The sequence below is a fragment of the Rhinoderma darwinii genome, chromosome 6 (genome assembly GCF_050947455.1).
Source record: "Rhinoderma darwinii isolate aRhiDar2 chromosome 6, aRhiDar2.hap1, whole genome shotgun sequence".
In the NCBI taxonomy this organism is placed as follows: domain Eukaryota; kingdom Metazoa; phylum Chordata; class Amphibia; order Anura; family Rhinodermatidae; genus Rhinoderma; species Rhinoderma darwinii.
The window spans coordinates 50,380,510-50,406,478 of NC_134692.1; the positions used below are offsets into that span (position 1 = coordinate 50,380,510).

The following is a 25,969-nucleotide window of genomic DNA, read 5'->3' on the forward strand; positions in this document are numbered from 1 at the left end:
AGCTGAGAGGCAACCAATATAAGGTCTAGTTCATACTCAGTTTTTTGGCGCTGTTTTTGACACGGAAATCGTGCCACAAAACGGCCGAAATCGGATTCCATTAAAATGCGAGCAGAAAAAAACGCACGCAGGAAAAAAATTGTGACATGCTCTTTCTTCGCGCGGCGCTGTCTCTGACCTCCCATTGAAATCAATGGGAGGCAGAGAAAGTGTTTTTTGCTGCTTTTTTGCCCGCGGCCCTCAATGGCCCTGGCAAATGAAAGTGCAGGCAGGTCAAAATCTGCCTCAAAATTCCTGAATTTTGAGGCAGATTTTTCTGCCTGCAAAAAACTCAGTGTGAACAGGGCCTAAGGGTTTGTCCACACGTAGTGGAATTGCTGCAGAAAATTCCGCTACGGAAAAACCACACCATTTCCAGCGTTTTTTGTTACTGCAGAAAATAGTGCGGATTTTGCTGTGTTTTTTTCAATGATAGGAGATGGTGACATCTCTTCTGAAAAACGCAGCAATTCAGTCTACTTTTAACATGCTGCAGTCCGAAAAATACGCACCGCAAGTATTTTTCTGGTCAGAATTTTTACGCAGCATGTGGATGAGATTTGTTAAATCTCACCAACTTTGCTGCTACTGTATTCTGCTGCGTATTTTCTGTCCACAATTCCGGACGGAAAATACGCAGCAATTCCATTACACGTGGACGAGCTTTAGTGTGGACACATTAGTTGTCACACGGCTTTCCCCAGATATGAAGACGAAAACACTGAATATGAGGCCCTGTTCACACAGAGTTTTTTGGCCCTGATTTCGACGTGGAAACTGCGTCGGAATCAGCGCCAAAAAACGCCTCCCATTGATTCCACTGAGAGACGGAGGTGTTGAAAAAAGAGTGACATGCTCTTTCTTCCCGCGGTTCCGTCTCTGACCTCCGATTGAATTCAATGGGAGGCAGAGAAATCGTTATTCGCTGCATTTTTTGCCCTTGGCCCTTAATGGCCACAGCAGCAAAACGCTGTGAAGAGCGCCGCGACAACCGCAGCAAGAAAGTGCAGGCAAGTCCAAATCTGCCTCAAAATTCCTGAAGAAATCTACAAAGATTAAAGGCGTTGCCCAGTATCAGTGAATTAATGTTATTTTTTGTATAATTAAAAGTTATACAATTTGTCACTAAACTTTCTGTATTAATTCCTCATGGTTTTCAAGATCTCAGCTTGTTGTTGTTCAGCAGGAACATTCAGGGCATGACCACATGTAGCGGAATTGCTCTGGAATTCCGCTGCGGACGGTCCGCAGCGGAAATCCGCAGCGTACACGTTTCTCCATTGCCTTCCACAGCTTTTTAGTTGTGTTCGTTTACACGTTGCGGACAATTCCGCTGCGTAGCATAGGCTGCGGTGCGGAATTTGGTGTCCGCAGCATACAATGGTTGTTGCGGACGTGTCGTGTACTTGTTGTGGACTCATTGCGGAATTTCGCAATGAAGTTCGCAGATGTTATGTGTGCTGCGGAGCGTATTGGTTTTACTAACATGATATTTCTTCATTCTGGCTGGACCTATGTATTTCTAGGTCTACAGCCAGACTAAGGAAGTCAATGGGGCTCCCGTAATTACGGGTGACTACGTGTGTGCACTCGTAATTACGGGAGCGTTGCTAGGCGACGTCAGTAAATAGTCACTGTCCAGGGTGCTGAAAGAGTTAAACGATCGGCAAGTAACTATTTCAGCAACCTGGACAGTGACTTCCGATCACAATATACATCAACCTGTAAAAAAAATAGAAGTTCATACTTACCGAGAACTCCCTGCTTCTTCCTCGAGTCCGGCCTCCCAGGATGACGTTTCAGTCCAAGTGACGGCTGCAGCCAATCACAGGCTAATCACTGGCTGCAGCGGTCACATGGACTGCCACGTCATCCAGGGAGGTCGGGCTGGATGGGGAAAGAGGGACGCGTCACCAAGACAACGGCCAGGTAAGTATGAATTTCTTTTTACTTTTACTAGGGAAAGGGCTGTCCCTTCTCTCTATCCTGCACTGATAGAGAGAAGGGAAGCACTCTTCCCCTGAATACACAACGGCTAGTCCGCATCAATATAATGCCCATTTTAGGCAAAGCCGCAACAAAATCTGCAACGCAGATTCTGTGCGGCATTGATGCGGACAGTGGCGGAAGAACTCTGCCACGTCTGGGCATGCCCTCATTGTTTACTTCCAGGGGATAAACTTCTGTCCATGGTCATGTGATGGACACACAGGTGCTGGGATCACTGAAACAGGCAGACCGCAGCGGCAGGAGCGCACAGACAAGTGACAGGCTATAAAAGGCTGGGCAACTGACTGAGGCGCCGCACTAATAGGTATCGGCCGGGGTGCACGCGGCAGTGATAGACTATACTGCATGCTGCTGCCAAAGTGACTAAGATGCTGGCTTGAGAACTGATCCGGCTCTCTTGTGCATTCTCTGCTTTCTCAGCAGTGGAAAAGCAGAGTACAAGGCTGGGTTCACTCTGAGTTTTTTGCAGGAGGAAAATCTGCCTCAAAATTCCGTTTGGAATTTTGAGGCAGATTTCCCTCTCCCTGCACGCCGATTTTTTCGGCGTTTTTTGCGGGTTTTTTGCCCACGGCCATTGAGCGCCGCGGGCATAAAACGCTGCAAAATACGCTTTCTCTGCCTCCCATTGATGTCAATGGGAGGTCAGAGGCGTAAACGCCCGAAGATAGGGCATGTCCCCTCTTTTTCCCGCAAGTCTGTTTTTCCGCTCGCGGTTAAAAACCGCCTCCGCCTCCCATTGAAATCAATGGGAGGCATTTTTGGCCGTTTTTTGGCGCGTTTTCCGACGCGGTTTCCGCGTAAAAAAAACTCAGCGTGAACCTTATAACAGGAGTGGAATCAGTGCGCCGATAGTCCAAAGTTAGATCCGACGACACAGTGTGTTTTGCTGTGCACGTATCCTCTTCAATGCATCACTAGAATGACATGCATCTACCCACATGAAGAAACAGCAGGGGGCGCCATTCGGTGCTTGTAAGTTCAATAACTCGGGACACATACATATTTTTTAAATACTTTCAATGGGGGAAAAGAATTAGCCTCAAATAAGGAGTACTTTTAGGTGCACTTTCGTTAGTGGCACACCTCCTTTAAGTAACAGTGTTTTAGCTCAATAGTAGAAGACTTAAGCATCACTTTGTTCATCTTAGAGGGGAGTTTATTGAACTCTCTAATGGCTAGAAGCAAACATTTATACTGTCAAATACATTGAATAAATGACATCCATGATATAATTAGTTTTCTGCCGGGTCAAACAGCTGTCTATGGATTTCTCCTGGAAACTAAAACACCTATGAGATTTCACAAATAGCCATTAACCTAATTAACTAATTATCGGATCACATAACACGTAACATATTATGTAGCAAAGTATACTGTATATGTGCACGTACAGCGAGAACTTATAATCACAAAATTTTGTATTGACAGGCATTCTGTACATCCCTAAAGAGTAACTGTTGTTTCATAAAACTTTTGACATGTCAGACCCTTTGATCAGTGGAGGTCCGGGTAGCTGAGACCCCCACCGATCCCTGAATTGAAGGGGCGGGGTTTAGTTGAGCACAGTGCCTTTCAGCTGTAATGGGAAAACTTCGGCTCTTTTGATCTCTTTTTGGAAAGACGGAGTTAGCTGAAGACAACCTCATAGACTTCTGCCCCTTCATTTCAGTGATCGGTGGGGTTCTCAGCACCCGGACCACTACCAAGTTTTTTTAAAAGACAGTTACTCTTTAAAGTAGGTAAGACAATTCTACATTACCCCTAAAACTACAGTTTGCTAAGTTAGCCCACTTACAGCCAGCTGCATATGTTGGATGAACATGACCCCTCTGCCAACCCTCCTCCTCCCCAGTAGTCTTCTTTAGGAATGGTCAGTGCCACAAGGGTAGATGTGCAGATAGGTAGTATTACAGATGTACTGCTCCACTTATGTCACCAGAGTTTTATCCCTATTTGACACAATATATTAGGGAGCTCCTTAAGTAGAAATTCACTGATATAATGTTATTACTTGCAATGCCCCTGGAAGCTGCATGAAGAATCCAAAATACAGTAGAGCTGCTGGGGGGCTCTCAAGTTTCTTCTAGTTGCCCTAGGTATTTGTCGACAGATAAGGACTGATGTTTCCAACTGTTGAAAAACAACTTGCCACCTGCTAAAATTGAAATTGCTGTATTTTGTACAGTTTGTTTATTAGGCTTCATACACACAAGTCTTAGGCTTCGTTCACATCTGCGTCAGGGCTGCGTTCTGACGTTCCGTCTGAGGTTTCCGTCGGAACGGAGCCCTGTCGGACACAAACTGAAACCATAGGTTTCCGTTTCCATCACTATTGATTTCAATAGTGATGGATCCGGTGCCAATGGTTTCAGTTTGTCTCCGTTGTGCAAGGGTTCCGTCGTTTTGACGGGATGAATACCGTAGTCGACTTCGGTATTCATCCCGTCAAATCGACGGAACCCTTGCACAAGCCTTAGAAAGAAAAGCTTGGTAAACAAATAACGTATTAAAATAGGACATGCAAAGCGTTTTTTTTTTCTAATGCTGCCCAGAAGGCGATGAATGTTTTAACTAGTGATGGTTTTGGTGCCTTTAGTAGTTAGATTTGACAGACCTTAGAAACCACTTATTTTGCAACATGCATAAGGCCCTTAGTACCCCAGTTGTCTACATTTTAGTTCTAAGAATGCCTGTGTAACTTCAACCTTGATACATAGAGGTATGTGCCTCTATACACCCATAAAAGTGCAAGCCATAGTGCCCCTATAACAATAATAGTCCCAATACCCTAATCACAATCTAAGCCACAACCCTACCAGAACCCTGACAGCCAAAGTGTCCCAGCAAAGTGGCTGCAGAGATTTTGATAAGGTGGCTGCTGGGGAAATAGTACCAAAAGCTGATGAAATATAGTGAGAAAATGCTTAGTCATGTATACTGCTGCTTTTCTTCATGTTATATATACTGGGAGGTACACTTTAAAGTTGTTGTTTTTTTAACTAAAATCATGATAAAAATTCCTTTATTACTATAGTCAGTTAAAATACAGAGCATGCACTGAAAAAACTTATTAGTCTCTGAGTTTAGGGTTTCACAACATTTTCAGCTAGATGCCAAAATGTGACTATTAAATAACTGTCAACAACCTATAGGATGGTAGAATATGTTACATTTAAACTTTATGTCTGTAATGATAGGGGTAGGGAAACGGACAAGTGAGCCCTAATCTACCCGCCACTCTGTCCCTGCCTACTTGCAACGACCCGCCCTAGGCGACGGGGTACAACTGGGCGGCGGTCCCTACGCTCAGTAAGTGCACGAGACAAACATACAATACCAAACGCAGAGCAGAAGAGTAGTCAGAAAGCCAGGGTCAGTATGGAGCAGGATCAAATAGTTAGGAGCTGTAGCTGGGCCAGGAAACCACACGGAATGAATCACAAGCAAGGAGGAACAGGAAAGGCAGGTATAAATAGACACAGGGCGGGAGCTAGCTGAGTCTGGCCAGGCTGCGATAGGCTCTCCCACTCCTAATCCTGCCAGCCTGAGTGGTGGAAGCTGGAGTCAGTCTCAGAGAGATAGACTCAGGTGAAGACTGATTACCTATGGAAGTTAACCCCGAAGCTGTGCCTGGCAGATCCTTTACAGTACTTTTATGAGGGGCCACCGGACCCTTTCTAAGTGGACCTGGTTTACTGGGGAAACGAAGGTGGAACTTCCTGACCAATACCCCAGCGTGAACATCCCGGGCGGGTGCCCAAGTCCTCTCCTCAGGCCCGTATCCTCTCCAATGGACCAGGTACTGGAGGGAGCCTTGGACCATCTTGCTGTCCACAATCTTGGCCACCTCGAATTCCACCCACTCAGGGGTGAGAACGGGAACAGGAGGTTTCCTCGAGGGAGCCAAGGACGGGGAGCAGCGTTTAAGGAGGGAGGCATGAAACACGTCGTGTATACGAAAAGATGGGGGTAACTCCAGCCGGAAGGAGACAGGATTGAGGACTTCAATGACCTTATACGGCCCAATAAACCGGGGAGCAAACTTCTTGGACGGGACCTTAAGACGCAAGTTCCTAGACGATAACCACACCAGATGCCCGACCATAAACAAGGGGTTAGCAGAACTTTTTCTATCAGCCTGAGTTTTTTGTACGCTCTGGGACGCCTCTAGGTTTTTCTGAACCTGGGCCCAGACTGTGCACAGTTCCCGATGAACGACCTCTACCTCGGGATTGTTGGAACTACCACGTGAAACGGAGGAGAACCGTGGATTAAACCCAAAATTACAGAAAAAGGGGGATACCCCTGACGAGTTACTGACCCGGTTATTAAGGGAAAATTCAGCGAGGGGAATGAATGAGACCCAATCATATTGACAGTCAGAGATAAAACACCTTAAATATTGTTCTAGAGATTGATTAGTCCTCTCAGTTTGGCCATTGGTTTCAGGATGGAAAGCAGAGGAGAAGGACAGATCAATCTCCAACTTCTTACAGAAGGCTCTCCAAAACCAAGAAACAAATTGTACCCCTCTGTCCGAAACAATATTGACAGGGACCCCATGGAGATGCAGGATGTGTTTGACAAACAAGGTAGCTAACGTCTTGGCGTTGGGTAGTTTCTTGAGGGGCACAAAGTGGCACATCTTACTGAAGCGGTCTACTACCACCCACACCACCGACTTGCCTTGGGATGGAGGCAAATCTGTGATAAAATCCATGAAGATATGTGTCCAAGGTCTCTGGGGAATGGGCAACGAACATAGTAAGCCCGCTGGTCGGGACCTGGGAGTCTTGGACCTAGCACAAACCTCACAAGCGGCGACGTATGCCTTAACGTCTTTAGGCAACCCAGGCCACCAATAGTTTCTGGAAATGAGGTGTTTGGTACCCAGGATGCCTGGATGACCAGATAGTGCGGAGTCATGTTTTTTCCCTAAGTACCCTTAGCCGGTATTGCAGGGGAACAAACAGCTTGTCCTCAGGAAGGTTCCCGGGTGCTGAACCTTGATCAGCTGCAATTTCAGAGACTAAATCAGAATCAATAGAAGAAATTATTATACCGGGAGGCAAAATACAAGCAGGATCTTCCTCCGAAGGAGGGCTGGCCATGAAGCTACGCGACAGTGCATCGGCCTTAATATTTTTAGACCCAGCCCTATAGGTAACCAAAAAGTTGAATCTGGTAAAAAATAGCGCCCATCGAGCTTGTATCGGGTTTAGCCTCCGGGCAGATTCTAGGAAAACCAGATTCTTGTGGTCGGTAAGGACCGTTACCTGGTGCCTAGCCCCCTCCAGGAAGTGGCGCCACTCTTCAAATGCCCATTTAATGGATAAGAGTTTGCGGTTGCCAATATCATAGTTACTCTCAGTGGGCGAAAACTTCCTGGAGATGTAGGCACAGGGGCGGAGGTGGGTGAGGGACCTGGTACCCTGGGACAAGACAGCCCCCACTCCCACCTCGGATGCGTCAACTTCCACGAAAAATGGCTCCATTTGGTTGGGCTGAACCAGCAGCGGGGCCGAGATAAAGCACTTCTTAAGGACCTCAAAAGCCTGGACAGCCTCTGGAGACCAGTGGAGGAGATCAGCACCTTTGCGAGTGAGGTCCGTAAGAGGCTTAGGTGATGACCGAGAAGTTAGCAATGAATCTCCTGTAATAATTAGCGAACCCCAAAAAACACTGTAACGCCTTCAGGGAGGCAGGTTGGACCCATTCCGCCACAGCCTGAACCTTGGCGGGGTCCATGCGGAATTCATGAGGAGTGAGGATTTGACCCAAAAATGGTATCTCCTGTACCCCAAACACACATTTTTCGGTTTTTGCAAACAGTTTGTTTTCCCGAAGGACCTGGAGCACCTTCCTGACATGCTCAATGTGGGAGGGCCAGTCCTTGGAAAACACCAGTATGTCATCAAGGTACACTACAAGAAATATCCCCAGGTAATCTCTCAAAATCTCATTTATGAAATTCTGGAAGACCGCCGGCGCATTACACAACCCAAAGGGCATGACGAGGTTTTCGAAATGACCTTCGGGCGTGTTAAACGCAGTCTTCCACTCATCCCCCTCTTTGATGCGGATAAGGTTATACGCCCCCCGTAGATCAAACTTAGAGAACCATTGGGCCCCCTGAACCTGATTAAAGAGATCAGGAATCAAAGGAAGGGGATACTGGTTCCTTACAGTGACCTTATTCAGGTTACGGTAGTCAATGCATGGCCTAAGACCACCATCCTTCTTACCTACGAAGAAGAAGCCAGCACCTACCGGAGAAGTAGAGGGGCGAATGTAACCCTTGGCCAGGCATTCCTGGATATACTCTCTCATGGCTTCACGTTCGGGACAAGAAAGATTAAATATCCTACCCTTAGGAAGCTTAGCTCCTGGTACCAATTCGATAGCGCAATCGTATTCTCTATGAGGAGGTAACACTTCGGAGGCCTCCTTAGAGAAAACATCAGCGAAGTCCCGAACAAACTCAGGTAGCGTGTTCACCTCCTCAGGGGGAGAAATAGAATTAACAGAAAAACATGACGTCAAACATTCATTACCCCATTTGGTAAGCTCCCCAGTATTCCAGTCAAACGTGGGATTATGCAACTGCAACCAGGGAAGGCCTAAAACCAAATCGGACGATAATCCCTGCATCAACAGTACAGAGCACTGCTCCAAATGCATGGAGCCAACAAGGAGTTCAAAAACAGGGGTATGCTGTGTAAAATAACCATTAGCAAGAGGAGTGGAGTCGATACCCACTACCGGGACAGGTTTAGGCAAATCAATCAAAGGCATAGCAAGAGACATAGCAAATTCCACAGACATGATATTAGCAGAGGACCCTGAATCCACGAAGGCACTGCCGGTAGCAGACCTACCACCAAAAGAGACCTGAAAGGGAAGCAAGATCTTATTATGTTTCATATTTACGGGAAATACCTGTGCGCCCAAGTGACCTCCCCGATGATCACTTAGGCGCGGAAGTTCTCCGGCTGCATTCTTATGTTTAGGACAGTTGTTCACTTGATGCTTGTCATCCCCACAGTAGAAGCAGAGACCATTCTTCCTGCGGAAATCTCTACGTTGTTGGGGGGACACGAAGGCCCCGAGTTGCATAGGTACCTCTGAGTCTTCCCGGGAAGAACGAAGCAACGGAACCTCGGGAGGCATCATGGGGGAGTCGGAGGAGAAAACACATAAACGTTCGTGTTGTCGTTCCCTGAGACGTCGGTCAAGTCGTACCGCTAAAGCCATAACCTGGTCTAGGGAGTCAGAAGAGGGATAGCTGCTAACTAGCAGGTCTTTCAGGGCATTCGACAGACCCAACCTAAACTGGCACCTTAAGGCAGGGTCATTCCACCGAGAAGCTACGCACCACTTCCTAAAGTCAGAACAATACTCTTCAACAGGTCTCTTACGCTGACGTAAGGTCACCAGCTGACTCTCGGCAAAGGCAGTCTTGTCAGTCTCGTCATAAATGAGTCCGAGAGCAAAAAAGAAAAGATCAACGGAGGAAAGTTCAGGGGCGTCAGGAGCCAAGGAGAAGGCCCATTCTTGGGGCCTGTCCTGGAGCCGGGACATAATTATACCCACTCGCTGGCTCTCAGAACCTGAGGAGTGGGGCTTTAAGTGAAAGTAAAGCCTGCAACTCTCCCGAAAGGAGAGAAAAGCCCTCCGGTCCCCTGAGAACCGGTCGGGCAACTTGAGGTGGGGTTCAGGAGTTGAGGTGAGGGGAACTACCAAGGTAGCATCAGGCTGGTTGACCTTCTGAGCCAGGGCCTGGACCTGTAGGGAGAGACCCTGCATTTGCTGAGCCAGGGTCTCAAGGGGGTCCATAGTAGTGTCAGGGACCAGGGTAGACTAGGTATATGGGCTTGTGATTATGTAATGATAGGGGTAGGGAAACGGACAAGTGAGCCCTAATCTACCCGCCACTCTGTCCCTACCTACTTGCAACGACCCGCCCTAGGCGACGGGGTACAACTGGGCGGCGGTCCCTACGCTCAGTAAGTGCACGAGACAAACATACAAGGGAATATAAAGCAAAGGGAAAGGGGCAGTTGCCCACGGCAACACCGTGAGCAACAGAGTGGTGAACGAGCCAAGTCAAACCAGGAGAACACGGGGTACCAAACGCAGAGCAGAAGAGTAGTCAGAAAGCCAGGGTCAGTATGGAGCAGGATCAAATAGTTAGGAGCTGTAGCTGGGCCAGGAAACCACACGGAATGAACCACAAGAAAGACGGAACAGGAAAGGCAGGTATAAATAGACAGAGGGCGGGAGCTAGCTGTCTCTGGCCAGGCTGCGATAGGATCTCCCACTCCTAAGCCTGCCAGCCTGAGTGGTGGAAGCTGGAGTCAGTCTCAGAGAGATAGACTCAGGTGAAGACTGATTACCTATGGAAGTTAACCCCGAAGCTGTAACTGGCAGATCCTTTACAATGTCCTTGGCAAAAGTTTTCATTTCCTCTGGTCTAACCTTTGATAGTAATTATTTGTACAACTAATGATCTGTAATAGCTGAGCCTTATGAAATATCTAATTTTAATAAGTATCTCGCTGAATCTTGAAACTTATTCGTATCTGTGCAATGTTTGATTAAACAAATCCCAATTTGCAACCTGCAGACAAGTCTTTAAGAAGCTGAATTTCAATATTTCTCTAATTACCAGGATTTCATAAATTTACACATTATCAGAGTCATATTAAAGTGATGATAATAAAAGACGGGAAGAGAGGAAGCTTCAATTTGAAGTTGCTTGACTGTGGGCGATGATAAACACAGATGAATAAGTCTTATGCCGTATAATAACTACAGTTTTAGACCAGTTCTTGCTGAAATAATTCTCTTTGCATTCTTTCTATTAAGATATTTTTAGCCTTGGCTAACTTCGAAAAGAATGATAACGGGGAAGAGCTGTCAGTAATTTACAAATGGAACCCGAAGAAAATGAAATTTCTTCTGTATCAGACAATATCAACATACAGCGCTCGTGACTGGGAGGCCTTTCACATAGACGGAGAGACTTTCTTGGCCGTTGCCAATCACAGAGAAGGTATTAGAAGAGTAACATGTAGATTGTGCTGTTCTACATGTATTGGTAACTAATATGAAAAAAATTAAAGGAGTATTCAAGTTTGAGCAAATGAATGTTATTCTTTGTTACAACATTTTCTAATATACATTTTCTATTAAATTCTTCACTTTTTTAAGATCTGTGCTTGCTGTCATTCAATAGAAACTTTCAATGTTTATTCCCAGTAGATGAAAAAAATCGGTGTATGATTATGTCACAGGTGCTCGGCTCGTGAGAAGACATAGCTCTGATACACAAACTGTAAGGATATGTTCACATCATGGTTTTTGCCAACTTTTGACGTGAGGAAAAAACTCCCGACGTACTGTATATGTTAAACGTAGGCTTTGATGGATGTTAACAGCGACATTCATCACCATAGACTGTAATAGTATCAGTTAAATGGATATATTATGAACTGGGGTCATGAGAGTTCATGACGTATCTGTTAAACAGACACAATTATAGTCCATGTGTGACGGATGTCATTATTAGGAAATGTTTGATGTATCTGTCGCCTATAGACTATAATGGTATCCATTTAACATTTACATCATGAAAGACCATTGAAAAGCCCGCGACTTATACGTTAAATGTGTACCTGTCACGTATTCCATACAGTGGCATACACCACCCATATGCTACCATGTTAAAAAAAAAAGTATCACACGCGGTATAAGTTTTCTTTTTCGTGGGATCCAGTGGAATGGAATTTTGTCCCTCATAAAAAAGGTATACCGACGTATAACAGCCCGACGGAGGCCAAAAGGATACACAGCCCAATGGACACGTTTAGCGTGTACATCAGGAGCTTTCCCGATGTGACCTAAACATTGCCTCACCAGTCCTACACCTGTGTTTCCATCACATGAACAGGAAAGATTTTTTATCTAAGGGAACTCAACAATGAAGGTTTCTATTGAATGACATAAAGTTGAAAACTGTATATTGGAAAGATGTAACTTTTTATTATATAATAAATAAAATGCATTTACTAAAACTAGAATATACTCCTTTAAGGCTCATGGTACTAAAACTTATTAATGATGAAAGTGGATGTACTTTTTTATTGTGCATTTTAACTGTATTTCTCTGTCAAAAAAAGTTGCAAAAAACAAAGTTGATTTAAAGATGAACTTCAAAGGTTCAACCAATCAGAGCTCAGCTTTCATTTCTTAGTTTTCCTTCACACATAGATATTTTCTGGCGTTTGAACCCCCTTAAGGACACGGACATTTTTTTATTTTTCATTTTTGGTTTTCACTCTCCACCTTCCAAGAGCCATCATTTTTTGATTTTTCCATCAATAGAGTGGTGTGAGGGCTTATTTTTCGCGGGAAGAGTTGTAGTTTCTATTGGTAGCATTTAAAGTACCATATAATGTACTGGGAAACTGAAATTGGAATAAACTGTAATTCGTCCATTGTTTTTTGGGTTTTGTTTTTACGGCTTTCACAGTGTGGTAAAAACGACAACTTAACTTCATTCTGTGGCTCAATACGATTACAGTGATACCAAATTTATAATTTTTTATATATTTTACTGCTTTAAAAAAACAAAACTTTTTGTTAAAAAAAATTTGTTTTGTTTCACCACATTCTGAGAGTCATAACTTTTTTATTTTTCCAGGGATTGAGCTGTGTAAGGGGTTATTTTTTTTTGCGGGTCGAGCTGTAGTTTTTATTGGTACCGTTTCTTGATCACTTTTTGTTACATGTTTTTTAGAGCTAAGTTGATCAAAAAACAGCGATTTTTAGAGGTTTACATTAATTTTTTTTACGGCGTCCACCGTGTCTGTTAAATAGCACTATATTGTAAAAGTTCAGAATTTTACGGACGCAGTGATACAAATTTTGTTTATATTTTTTATTTTTTACATTACTTTAGAGGAAAAATTAGAAAAGTATTTTTTTTTAACTTTTAATTATTTTTTTTCACTACTAAAAACGTAATTTCACTTTTTTTTTTACACATTTTATTAGTCCCCCTAGGGCACTTGAACCAGTGATGGTTAGATCGCTAGTAAAATACACTGCAATACTAATGTATTGAAGTATATAGTCATTAATACAGGCAGGGCTTAACAGATGCAGAGTGAAGGCCATCCTGGGGGCCTTCATTAGGCCCCTGGGCTGCCATGACAACCATCGGCGCCCCACAATCGCCTTGTGGGTGTGCCGATGAGCTGTTGGAGGGGGCCGCCCTTCTCTTTATAATGCCTCAGATGCTGGGGTTGCAATTGATGGCAGCAGTTGAGGGATTAAACGGACAGGGACAATTGCTGTTTCTGGCCGTTAGTGCCGGGTATCAACTGTAAAACACAGCTGACACCCGCAGCGTATGGAGCACGCTCATCGCATGAGCGTGCTCCATACTTCTCCCCCTGCACCAGGACGTTCTGGCACGTCCTAGTGCGTGAAGAGGTTAAAACGCATGAAAAAAAATGACTTCATTATAGGACCTAAAAAAATGACATAAAAAAGCATGTACAAAATGACACCAAAAATGCCACTTAAAAACACTGTTACATTGCTGTTACATTTTACTAAACGCTGCTATTTTAAAATGCATTTTTTTATGCAGTTAAAAACACCAGAAAATATCTATGTGTGAAGGAAGCCTAAGGCCGGATTGACATGAGCGTGTTTGGTCTTTGACATACGGTCTGTATATCGGCCGCATTTCCTGGACCGAACACACTGCAGGGAGCCGGGCTCCTAGCATCATAGTTATCTATGACGCTAGCTGTCCCTGCCTCTCCGCGGAACTACTGTCCCGTACTGAAAACATGATTACAGTACGGGACAGTTTTCCCGCAACGAGGAAGTGACACCTAGCGTCATAGATAACTAGGATACTAGGAGCCCGGCCCCCAGCAGTGTGTTCGGTCCAGGAAATACGGCCGACATACATACCGTTTATCATGGACTGAACCCGCTCGTGTGTGTCTCCTAAGAAATAAAAGCTGAGATATGATTGGTTGCTATGCAGGTTTTCTTGCAGTTTTCAGGTGGAATAATTGAGAGCTTTATTTTTTTAAGAAAAAAATCTGTTTCTAACTTTACATGTCAATTTTGTTTTTCCACTGCAATATTGGGTGACCTCCTCCCACATATTACTATGAAGCACATTTAACAACTTGTATATACAAATTACATTCTTCATATTTACACACATCAGATTTTGTAGGGAAATTAAAAAATTGTTAAAAAATTGTAGTCTATTATGCTTTCTGAGGACAAAACAGTCCTTCCTGATATCTACAAACACTGTTACACTTTGTGTCTCCCTTATTTCCTCATAGAGTGTAAGCTCTTGCTCGCAGGGTCCTCACTCCTTTGGTTTGAATTGTAAATTAACTTTGTCACTATGTAATGTCTGATATTGCTTGTTTTATTTTCCCTCTAAATTGTAAAGTGCTGCGTAATATGTTGGCGCTATATAAATAAAGATTATTATTATTATCTACTGGCCATCAAAAAGTTTCTGGCAATCTGGGATCACAATTTTACAGCCGTATGTTCCCCCCTTGTAAATAGAACAGAAAGGCTCTAAAATTATATAGACTGATAAATGTATGTTAATACATTAATACAAAAACTACAAGAAACATTACAATGTTATTACTTCTATTGAACAGGCAATAACCACAATATCAACAGTGTTATTTACAAGTGGAACTCAAGAAATGGACTGTTTGAGATCAATCAGACCATCCCTACCTCAGGTGCTTATGACTGGGAATTCTTCAGTATTGGACCCTATTCGTTTTTGGTTGTAGCAAACACATTTAATGGCATGTCCACCAACGTCCAATCTCATATCTACATCTGGCTGGGGAGCACCTTTAGACCTTTTCAGTCTGTAATGGTAAGTGTCCAATAAAAACTTTTAAAAGAACTTTGTTTTTAACAATATTCAGAGCTCAATAATTATCTGGAGTCTGAGAGGTGTTGTCTGGTTTAGGAAAATCATTTTAAGGCCGGGTTCCCATGGGTTGGCTACGCTGTATAAAAATCCCGCAGCATGTCCGACCTGGAACCCGCAGTACATTCTGTCCGAAATACCTTACGTTAGAGTATGTTCACGCAGTGTTTTTAGGCGTATTTCGGGGCATAAACGCCTCAAAATTGAAAAATACCCCTTGAAAAACACAAGTAGAATGCCGACAAACAGCTTCCCATTGTAATCAATGGCAAAAATGTTGCTTTGTTCAGACGGGGTGTTTTTTCACGCCGCTGTTTTAAAAACACGGCACGTAAAAAGACGCTGCCTAAAAAGGAGCTTGTTGCTTCGTCAGCATTTTTGGAGCTGTTTTTCAAAGGTCAATTGAAAAACAGCTCCAAAAACGTCTAAAAAAATCTTTAAAACACGTTTTCTGCTTTAAAAACGGCTTAAAACCAGAGGCTGTTTTCCCTTGAAAACAGCTCCGTCATTTTAAGGCATTTTTAATTCTGCGTGTGAACATACCCTTATATACCCTAGTAGGGAATTAAGAGTTAAGGATTTTTTGTTTTCTGCAAATTATTTGTAATGTCGGGGTAGGGAGACAGACAGGTGAGCCCTAATCTACCCACCACTCAGTCCCTGCCAACTTGCACGGCCCGTCCTAGGCGACGGCGTACAACTGGGCGACGGTCCCTACGCTCAATATGTGCACGACAGACAAACAGACAAGGGTACACAGAAGCTAAGGGAAATGGGGCAGTTGCCCACGGCAACACCGTGAGCAACAAGAGTAGTGAACGAGCCGAGTCAAACCAGGAGTGTACGAGGTACCAAATGCAGAGCAGGAGCGTAGTCAGCAAAGCCAGGGTCGATATGAAGCAGAGGTTAGTAGTATTAGCAGGAACAGCAGAGCCAGGAAACAAGAGAGAATCACAGACAAATACAAGAAGCAAATGAAGGTATACATAGACCGAGGGTGGGAGCTAGAACCGTCTGGCCAGGCTGTGATAGGTTCTCCCACTCCTCAGCTTACCAGCCTGAGTGGTAGCAGCTCGAGTCACTCTATCAGACCTAGGAGCAGATGCAGACTGATTAACCACGGGCGTCGACACAGAAGCTGTGTCTGGCAGATCCTTTACATTATTGTTATGCATTGTATATTTAATAGTGTTTAATTCCAGTGGACACAATTCTGTCCTTGGTCATGTGACTAACACACAGGTGCCTGGCTCGTTACATTACCAGTATCTGTATCAGAGCTGTGTCTTCTAATGATCCCAGCACGGGTGTGTCCATCACATGACCATGGGCAAGAGTTTATCCACTGGAAGTAAACACTGAATGTTCCTACTGAATAAAAACAAGCAGAGATCTTCAAAAGATGAGGAATTAATACGGAAAGAATATTGGAAAAATGTCTAACTTTTTATTATAAAAAAAATAGGACATGCTCCATAATCCCCGACACACTTACCCATCTGTAGCGATCCGGAAAGGTGTCTGCGGCCAATAGAACTGAATGGCTCTGTAAAACCGCGGACTGTGTTACGGTCCGCGGTTTTATGGCCGTGTAAATGGGGCCTTAATGACCAGCTACATTTTTCAGTTTTTACCTCTCTGCATTTCAGCAGCCATAACGTTTTCATTTTTTCATTGACGTGGCCATATGAGGCCTTGTTTTATGTGGGAGAAATTGTATATTTTTTCAGACTTTGGAGGTAGAAAAAATTATTTTTACGCCATGAATATAGGAAAAAGCGATTCTCGCCATAGTTTTTCTTGTTTATTTTTTATCACGTTTCACACTAAGTAACCCTTCAGGTTATTATGGTAATTTAGATACCTAATATCTGTAGGTTTTTTGTTTTTATTTAGTGTAGGGGCAATAAAATATATTTTATGCAAAATAATGACCTTTTTTTTTTTAGACTTTTTTTATTTATTTAATTTTGTGTTACTTTTTTTAATACCATTAAGGGATAACTTTATTTTTTACTTATAATGTATTAGCATACTCCTGTATGCTAATACATTACACTGTGTCACTATGACACAGACTGCTGTTAGGGCAGCACATAGTGTGCCCTAACAGAAGGCAAACTGAACATACAGCCCCGGCGTCCTGTATAGGTACCCAGGGCTGACTGCAGAGGGATTCCCTGCTCTTGGATCACGTCACCGGGTTTCCAGTGACGCGGTCAAAGAGGGGAGTTCCCTTTGATCTTGCCACAGTCACGGACTTCTCTAAGATCAGGAGCTGTAAGTTACAGCTCCTGCTTAGAGGATGAGCACTCACAGGAAGGGCTCATCAGCCTCTTCTGCAGCGACGCCAAAAGATGTCGCTGTAGACTAAACACATGCACCACTGGTGGGCGGCCGTTTAGGGGTTAATATACAGGGGTCCCTTGTTCATAATCCTCATCTCTTGGCTAGAGTGGCGAGCTGCTATAAATAGTGTCTCTTGCTGTGGAGCACCTGTTCTGTCCAGCATTATACAGCCAATCCATTGATTTTAATCTGCACTGTGTAACGCTTCATTTACCCTGTGGTGGCGCTGCAGGGAAATTGAACACTTGCTGCTAGGTTGCCCCATAGATTAAAATTTAATGCTAGGAGTCCCAGCAGGCAGAAACTTTGTGATCAGTTTATTGTCCAGGGACCTTCTAACAAGTAGGGATTGTCTAAAATGGACAATCCCCTTTAAAAGGCTGAATATTAACAGACCAACAAACATTGGGATGGTTGCGTGATCAAATGTTTCAACATTTTAGGTGGTGACTTCAAATGATGTATAGGTTTTTTGCTGGTTTTCATAATGTAGACCACAAATGGAAAAGCGATGTTAAGGCTATGTTCACACTGAGTTTTTTTGCAGGCGGAAAATTCTGCCTCAAAATTCTGTCTGGAATTTTGAGGCAGGTTTCGATCTGCCTGCACACCGTTTGCTGCACTTTTTGCTGCGTTTTTCGCCCGCGGCCATTGAGTGGCGTGGGCAAAAAAAACGACACAAAATACGCTTTCTCTGCCTCTTATTGATGTCAATGGGAGGTCAGAGACGTAAACGCCTGAATATAGGGAATGTCACTTCTTTTTCCCACGAGACGGCTTTTCTGCTCGTGGGAAAAAAAACGCCTCCAACTCCCATTGAAATCAGTGGGAGGCATTTTCGGCCATTTTTGGCGCATTTCCGTGTCAAAAAACTGTGTGAACTGGCCCTAAAAATATTTTTTTTTAAATCTAAATTTAGTTTATTTTGATTCTCAATTTTAGCTGCACAGTTAGGGTATGTGCACACGAGAAGTGGCCTTTACATCTGAAAAGACAGACTGTTTTCAGGAGAAAACAGCTGCGTCATTTCAGACGTAAATGCTCCTCCTCGCATTATGCAAGGCATCTTTGACGCTCGTAAATCTTGAGCTGCTCTTCATTGACTTCAATGAAGAACGGCTCAAATTACGTTGCAAAGAAGTGCCCTGCACTTCTTTCCCGAGGCAGTCATTTTACGCGTCGTCGTTTGACAGCTGTCAAACGACGACGCGTAAATGACAGGTCGTCTGCACAGTATGTCGGCAAACCCATTCAAATGAATGGGCAGATGTTTGCCGACGTATTGTAGCCCTATTTTCAGACGTAAAACGAGGCATAATACGCCTCGTTTACGTCTGAAAATAGGTCATGTGAACCCAGCCTCAGAAGGCCACTCTAGGTCCAGTTCACACAGAGTTTTTTTGACGTGGAAACCACGCCGCAAAACACGCCAAAAAACTGCTGAAAATGCCTCCCATTGATTTCAATGGGAGGCGGAGGCATTTTTTTCCCACATGCCCTATCTTCGGGTGTTTACGCCTCTGAGCTCCCATTGACATCAATGGGAGGCAGAGAAAGCGTATTTCACTGTGTTTTTTGGCCGCGGGTGAAAAACGCTGTGAAAATCGGCGTGCAGGCAGAGGATAATCTGCCTCAAAATTCCAAATGGAATTTTGAGGCAGATTTTTCCTCCTGCAAAAAAACTCTGTGTGAACCCAGCCTTACAACGAATGCATCCCATTGAATGACTTACTTGAAATCTTTACAATATTAAAAGACGAGGTTATAGGCTAGCATGTTCACAATAGAGACTTGTAAGCATTTAAAGGTTAACTTACCCTAGTTTTCATGGCAGTAGCCTCTTAATCAGATGTTAATGGGAAGTAAATGTCAGCATTGAGAGAGAGAGGGCACAGAGGGCACAGACGTCATGTTGTCCTGCTACCATTCTCCAAGGACAGTTTCATGCCGTGATATTTGTAGTTGCTTTGGTTATTTTGTATTGACTGTGAGAGGGGCAGCATGTGTGTCAGATTGAGGAGGTAGAAAATTGTTCTTCCATTTATTTCTCAGGATAATCTGATGTAATGTTAACAGTCAACAGGAAGGGTAAGTTCACAGGGGTCCTTTGGGAATTCCGACCAAACGTCTGCACCAAATTGTGTTTGATGTCGTGCAGATTTTCTGCCAGATTGAGGGTATGTTCACACGCACTGTTTTCAGGCGTAATTCGGGACGTTTACGCCTCGAATTACGCCTGAAAAAATGGCATTATTACGCCTCCAAACATCTGCCCATTGCTTGCAATTGCATTTACGGTGTACTGTTCCCACGAGGCTTAATTGTATGCGTCGCTGTCAAAATACGGCACGTAAAAAGACGCCCGCAAAAAATAAGTGCATGTCACTTCTTGGGACGTTTTTGGAGCCGTTTTTCATTGACTCCATTGAAAAACAGCTCCAATAACGGCAGTAAAATACGCTGCGAAAAACACGAGTTGTTAAAAAAACGTCCGATAATCAGGAGCTGTTTTCGCCTGAAAACAGCTCCGTATTTTCAGATGTTTTTGGTTAAGCGTGTGAACATACCCTTACACAGCCCTTGAAAAACGCACAAAAAATGTGCACTATTTTCTATAGTAAAAAACGCATAAAATGGTGCAGATTTTACACAGAGGATTGTGTGCTAGTTGTTGCTTAAATGCTGCGTAAATTTTCTGCAGCAAATCCATTATGTGTGGACAAGCCCTAAGGAGCTCAAACTATGAACTGGCTGTCAGAGAGATTATTGGACCATATTAGGGCACATTCAGACGTTGCGGAATAGCTGTTGAATTCCGCTGTGGACAGTCCACAGTGGAATTCTGCAGCAGCCGTTTTTTACATTTGTTTCTATATATTTTTAGGAAACTTAGTTCAGACGTTGCGAAAATAACTGTGCGGAAATCAGGCTGCGGTGCAGAATTTTCCCTCCGCAGCATGCTCATGACGTTGCGGAGAAGAAGTGAAATTTCACTGCGGATTTCAGCCTTTGCAATGCAAAAACTGAAATCTGTGGAAAGTCCGCTGTGATATCTGCAACGTCTGAATTACCTGTCAAATATGCAAATGTTGGTGCAGATTCATTGCGGAATTGCCCCAAATCTGCACCAACATTTGCAGCGGAAAAATTCTGCTACGTGTGAACGTGGCCTTAAACTTCTCAGTTACATATTGTTTAACTTAAATCGCGAGTGGCTTAAATATGTCTGAAAATCAGGAGCTGTTTTCCCTTCAAAACAGCTCCGTATTTCCATACTTTTTGAGTTTGCGTGTGAAAATCACGCGCGGCGCAAGGACCTATGTTAGTCAATGGGGCAGCTCAGACAGGCCGTGATTTTCACGCAGCGTATGTGCGCTGCGTAAAACTCACGACATGTCCTATACGTGCCCGTTTGTCACGCATCACGCACCCATTGAGGTCAATGGGTGAGTGAAAATCACGCACAGCACATGGAAGCACTATGAATGAAAACATAAAAGCACCTCCTGCTTTTATGTTTGTAAACCTAAAAACAGAGTGTCATAGCGATGCCATATGCGCGAAAATCACGCAGACACGCACCAAATACTGATGCCACACGGAACTGCTACGCGCGCAAAACGCAGCGTTTTTTGCAAGCACAATACGCACACGCTCGTGTGAATAAGGCCGTATACTACCTTTGATTTGGCTTATTTTGCATGCATTCTTAGAGCACTTTTGTGCATTTGAATTCAAGCCCCCTCATTTGCTAAGCTGCGCCACTTTCCCAAATTGCGCCAAAATGCACCAAATTTGGGTGCTTTTTAAAAAAAAAAAAATTCGACTCAGACTTTATGGAAATTGTAGTAATAAATAGCGTGATTTACTATTTTATGTACATTTGCAGAGGAATAAACTAATTAGAAACAGGAACACCGTTCCCATTGTGTTTTATAAGATGAATAATATGTCATTTCTATTGAGGCTGAGGTATCAATAAAAATATCAGCTCCCACTGCTACAATGTTGTAATATGTCATATACTGTATATGCAACACTATATTAATGTCTGGTAGGGCAGACCTTTACCTAAGGGCTTATTTAGACGAACGTGATATACGTCCGTGCAACGCGCGTGATTTTCACGCGCCTCGCACGGACCTATGTTAGTCTATGGGGCCGCGTAGACAGTCCGTGATTTTTGCGCAACGTGAGTCCGCTGTGTAAAACTCACGACATGTCCTATATTTGTGCGTTGTTCGCGCATCACGCACCAATTGAAGTCAATGGGTGGGTGAAAATCACGCGCAGCACACGGAAGCACTTCCTTGTGACGCGCGTGATTCACGCAACAGCAGTTAAAAGTATGAATGAAAACAGAAAAGCACCACGTGCTTTTCTGTTTACAAACATACAAACAGAGTGTCATAATGATGGCGGCTGCACGAAAATCACGCAGCCACGCATCATATGGGGCTGACACACGGAGCTGTTAAGTACCTTTTGCGCGCGCAAAACGCACACGCTCGTGTAAATCCGGCCTAAGGCTCTGCTCACATCTGCATTGGAGGCTCAGTTAGGAGCCTCCATCGCAGATGCTGTCATGTTTTCTGGACAAAATAGCTCAGCATACAGTGCTATTTTGTCCGGCAAAATGACAGAAACCATGACGGAAACCAAGAGAACCAATTAACATCAATGGGTTCCGTCAGGCTCCTAAATCCGTCTTTCTCGTTATTCTGTTCTGTCGGAGGAAAAGCTAGCAACTATGTGAATAGAGTCTAAGCAGAATGCTAGGTTAACTAATATTGGTTAACTAATACCAATTAGATACAGTCAGGGTCGTAGCTAAAGACTCATGGGCCCTGGTGTAAAAGTCCTTCTTGGGCCCCCCCAACTTCTCTTTATTGCCAGCAGACGTGTGATACTGTCTGCTGGATCCTGTATCTAAGCCAACCACATGGTATGTTAGATACAGGGCCCCAGCTTACATTATTCTTATACTTACCCTCTTCTCTGCTGAGCCGGGTCATGACGTCATGTGCCGCTGAAAGGCGCCAGGACCCATGCTGTGCCTGGGCCCAACTTAGGAGCGAGGTTGGTAAGTATACTGTGAAGGGCAAATGGGATTTTTAAAGGGAGGTTTCCAAACCCATACTTTTCAAACCAAGTTATTTTAGTCACAATCCCGCTACCCTGTGTTTTTTATACTACAAGTATTGGTCTGCATGTATCCAGCAGCCGAGCCCTTTATATTACAAGTTCTAATAAAACTAGGGCTAGGCGATATTTGCTGACCACTACTGGTAGTGTAAAAACCAGCGTAGATAGTACAACAAAAAACCGCAGCAAATATGCAGCGATTAAGCAAATACAATTTGGTCCATTTCCGAGCATTTTTTCCGCTCAGTATTTACGCAGCATGTGGATAAGATTTGTCCAATCTCATCCACTTTGATGCTACTGTATTCTGCTGCATTTTTTCCATCCGCATTTCCGGACGGAAAAAATGCAGCAATTCCACTACGTGTGGACAAGCCCTTAGGGTAACGAGAAAAGGGCTTATTTTGCCTATGGACAGTGTGGTACTATTATTAATTAATTCGCCCGGCAGTTACCTGAGTCAAATTCCTTGTGGTAGTATGTTCTACAGGGGGCAGAGTGCGTGGCACTATCTACAGGGGGCACAATTTATGTGGCACTTTCTACAGGAGGCAATGTGTGTTTGACACTTTCTACAGTGGGCACTGTGTGTGGCACTATCTTTAGGGTGCATTACATGTGGCACTATTTACATGGGGCACTGTGTGTGGCACTTTATACAGGGGGCACTGTGTGTGGCACTATCTAAAGGGGCACTGTATGTGGAATTATCTACAGGGGCACTGTGTGGGGCACTGTCTACAGGAAGCACTGTGTGTGGCACTATCTATAGGGGGCACACTGTATGGAACATTCTACAGGGGGCACAGTGCGTGGCTCTATCTACAGGGGCAATGTGGGATTTTATCTACAGGGGGCAGTGTGTGTCACTATCTTAAAGGGCGCTGTGTTTACCACTATCTTCAGGGGTCACCGTACATATGCATTAGGCTTGAATCTGATACTGTAAATGTTGATTAAACCTTTGTATTCGGCGGTTGTGGAAAAAAGTCAGAACATTTGCCAAGAGGTGCTGCGCACACCGCTCTGCTCTTCACCCTTCTCACAGTGCACAGCCAAACTACATGGGCTGCACACACCTATGGTACTGAAAGTGCACGTAAAAGTCTATACGTAGCGGGTCAGTTTAATACAATAACTGTGGGTGCTGTAGGTAGGTTTGTGTGCTTATGTAATTATATACATAAGCATACAAACCTACCACACAAGATTGGAAAGCTTATGGGATAATACTAATACAAAAATATTTCTAACGATTTTAACATTAACATACAGTGTATTTAATATATTTGATTATTAGAGTAGGAATTATTTTGCATGGCGCGCTACACAACGCACTACACCGCAAATCCCCTCTACCCCTACCCCTGCAGGTATATCTTTGTCAGCCAAGTAACCTGTTAAAAATTTGAGTCTCACCCCTAACTATGGCCCCTTTGGAGTTTTACCAGTCACATCGCCATTCTTGTCTATGCACTGTGTCTGGTGCTGCAGCTCTGCTCCACTAAAGTGAATGGAATTTGACTGTATTGGTAACTACACATGATAATCATGTCCTTTGATTCTTGTTGTTTTGGAGAGTGTATAGACCTTATGACCATTTAGAATACATTCAAGTTAGTGCTTAAGAGTAAATATTCCTGCCTGAATATAATGAGTCCCTCAGTTACATACACACAAGAAAGGGTTTTACAGAGACATAATTACCTGGTTGGCTCTTGATGAGTTGAAACTGCTTCAAATGTTTCTTTAATAAAATGTAAATGCAAGATAGGATTGAGAGTCAGCCGGATCTATTCTATTATTTTATGCAAAAAAAAACGTTTTGATCCTTTTCAAACAAGAAATTGACGGCAAAAAAACTGCTCTATATCCAAGGCTGATTACCCCCATCTATGTCCTTCACAGTGCGGTACATGCTGGGACGTATAGTGCTCTGCCGCAACACCCATGATTGATTAGTAAGGGCAATTTACAACACGATCTTGCAAATTTCTACAAAAATGGTGATTCCGTAAATTATTGGTTTCGGAAAATACAAAACTGATGGACAAATGTTGGTTTCCAGCAGTTATCTCACCCGATTGTCGCATTGATATGAATTTTATTTTTATGGAGGTAGCATGGGGGAGCAGCTTCCAGAAACCTCCTGTTCTACTAGTTGCAGTAAAAACAATAGAGGTTCAATTGAAAGCACCAACTTCTGCCACTTCTACAGAACAAATGGTTAGAAGGCTCTACTTCTGACCTTAAATGCTACATAAAGTAGATTTTAAAATGCAGCTCCATCTGTATCATATCTTTACTATCTTATATATTTTAATATTTGTGTTTTATACACAAAGGGTGTTCAACCTGATTCTGTAATTTACCGTGCATAGTATGGGCTTTCATTATCAGTGTAGTTTGCCTCGGCAATAAGACGTTTTTATCACAAAGCTAGGTCAGTAATCACCACTGAAACTTGTAACATGTTACCTAAAGCATTAATAATACTTGGAGCTTTCTGTTGTTCTTGCCCCAGAGCTATCCAAGTTGCTGTGACAATATGTATAGCGGTGCTTGTGACAGGTGTCTGCTGTATGCTACATAATAGGGACTGACAGTGTGATGATGTCTTCGTTCTTTCCCCAGTAGAAACAAACATTAGATACATAACTTAAAAAATACAGAATATTGCATAATATAAAATGAACTGTATTTGATTCTGTTACATCCTTCATTAGTGTGGCATTTAAGGACTATTCAGTGTCATATGAAAATTGCTATGACTTGGGATTGACCTTAAATCGCATTTCAACTTAAAACGAAAAATTTTCCATTCCGTCAGGTTGTTGTTCGTTGCTTTCTTAGTTATATCCGTCTATGAGAAAGCTGAGGGACAACCAATACTGATATCAGTACAGCTCAAACATGGTATATCACCAAACTTGATTCCAATGGGCATCATGTAATGCTTCCTTTTTTCCTGCGGGGGTGCTGCAGGGGAATTAAAGGTCTTAAAGGTGTATAATAAAAGATGCAAAAACAGATGCAAATGTTCTAAAACAAAAAAAGAATCAGTACTCACCTCTTTTCCCCAGGAATCCAGCGCTTATGCTCTAGTGGTCCTCCTGGTGTTTGTTTACAAGCGGCCAGCACCTGACCACTGCAGTCAATCAGAGGCCTCAGCGGTCATGTGCCGTATTCCTGGCAACATGGCACCTATTGCTGAGCAGTGATACCATGAGTATGGCATGTTACCACTGAGGGCTTTGAATGGGTGCAGTGGTCACGTGCTGATTGTAAACAAAGTCCGGGTGCACTGCCAGAGCATCATTGTTGGATCGTCAGGGAAAAGAAGAATTGAGTACTGATTCTTTTTTCATTTTATAATATTTGTAGCTATTGTTTAAAGATTTTGACAAGTTGGATAACTCCGTC

At 43.5% G+C, this 25,969-nt stretch overlaps 1 protein-coding gene across 1 annotated transcript in view; it reads left to right on the forward strand.

Moving 5' to 3' along the window:
- Positions 1-25,969, forward strand: part of TSPEAR (thrombospondin type laminin G domain and EAR repeats) — a 103,027-nt gene that overhangs the window by 71,686 nt on the left and 5,372 nt on the right. The window contains exons 8-9 of the mRNA XM_075831198.1: positions 10,918-11,104; positions 14,766-14,995. Of these exons, the coding sequence (XP_075687313.1) occupies positions 10,918-11,104; positions 14,766-14,995 (417 nt within the window). The remainder of the gene's footprint in view (positions 1-10,917; positions 11,105-14,765; positions 14,996-25,969) is intronic.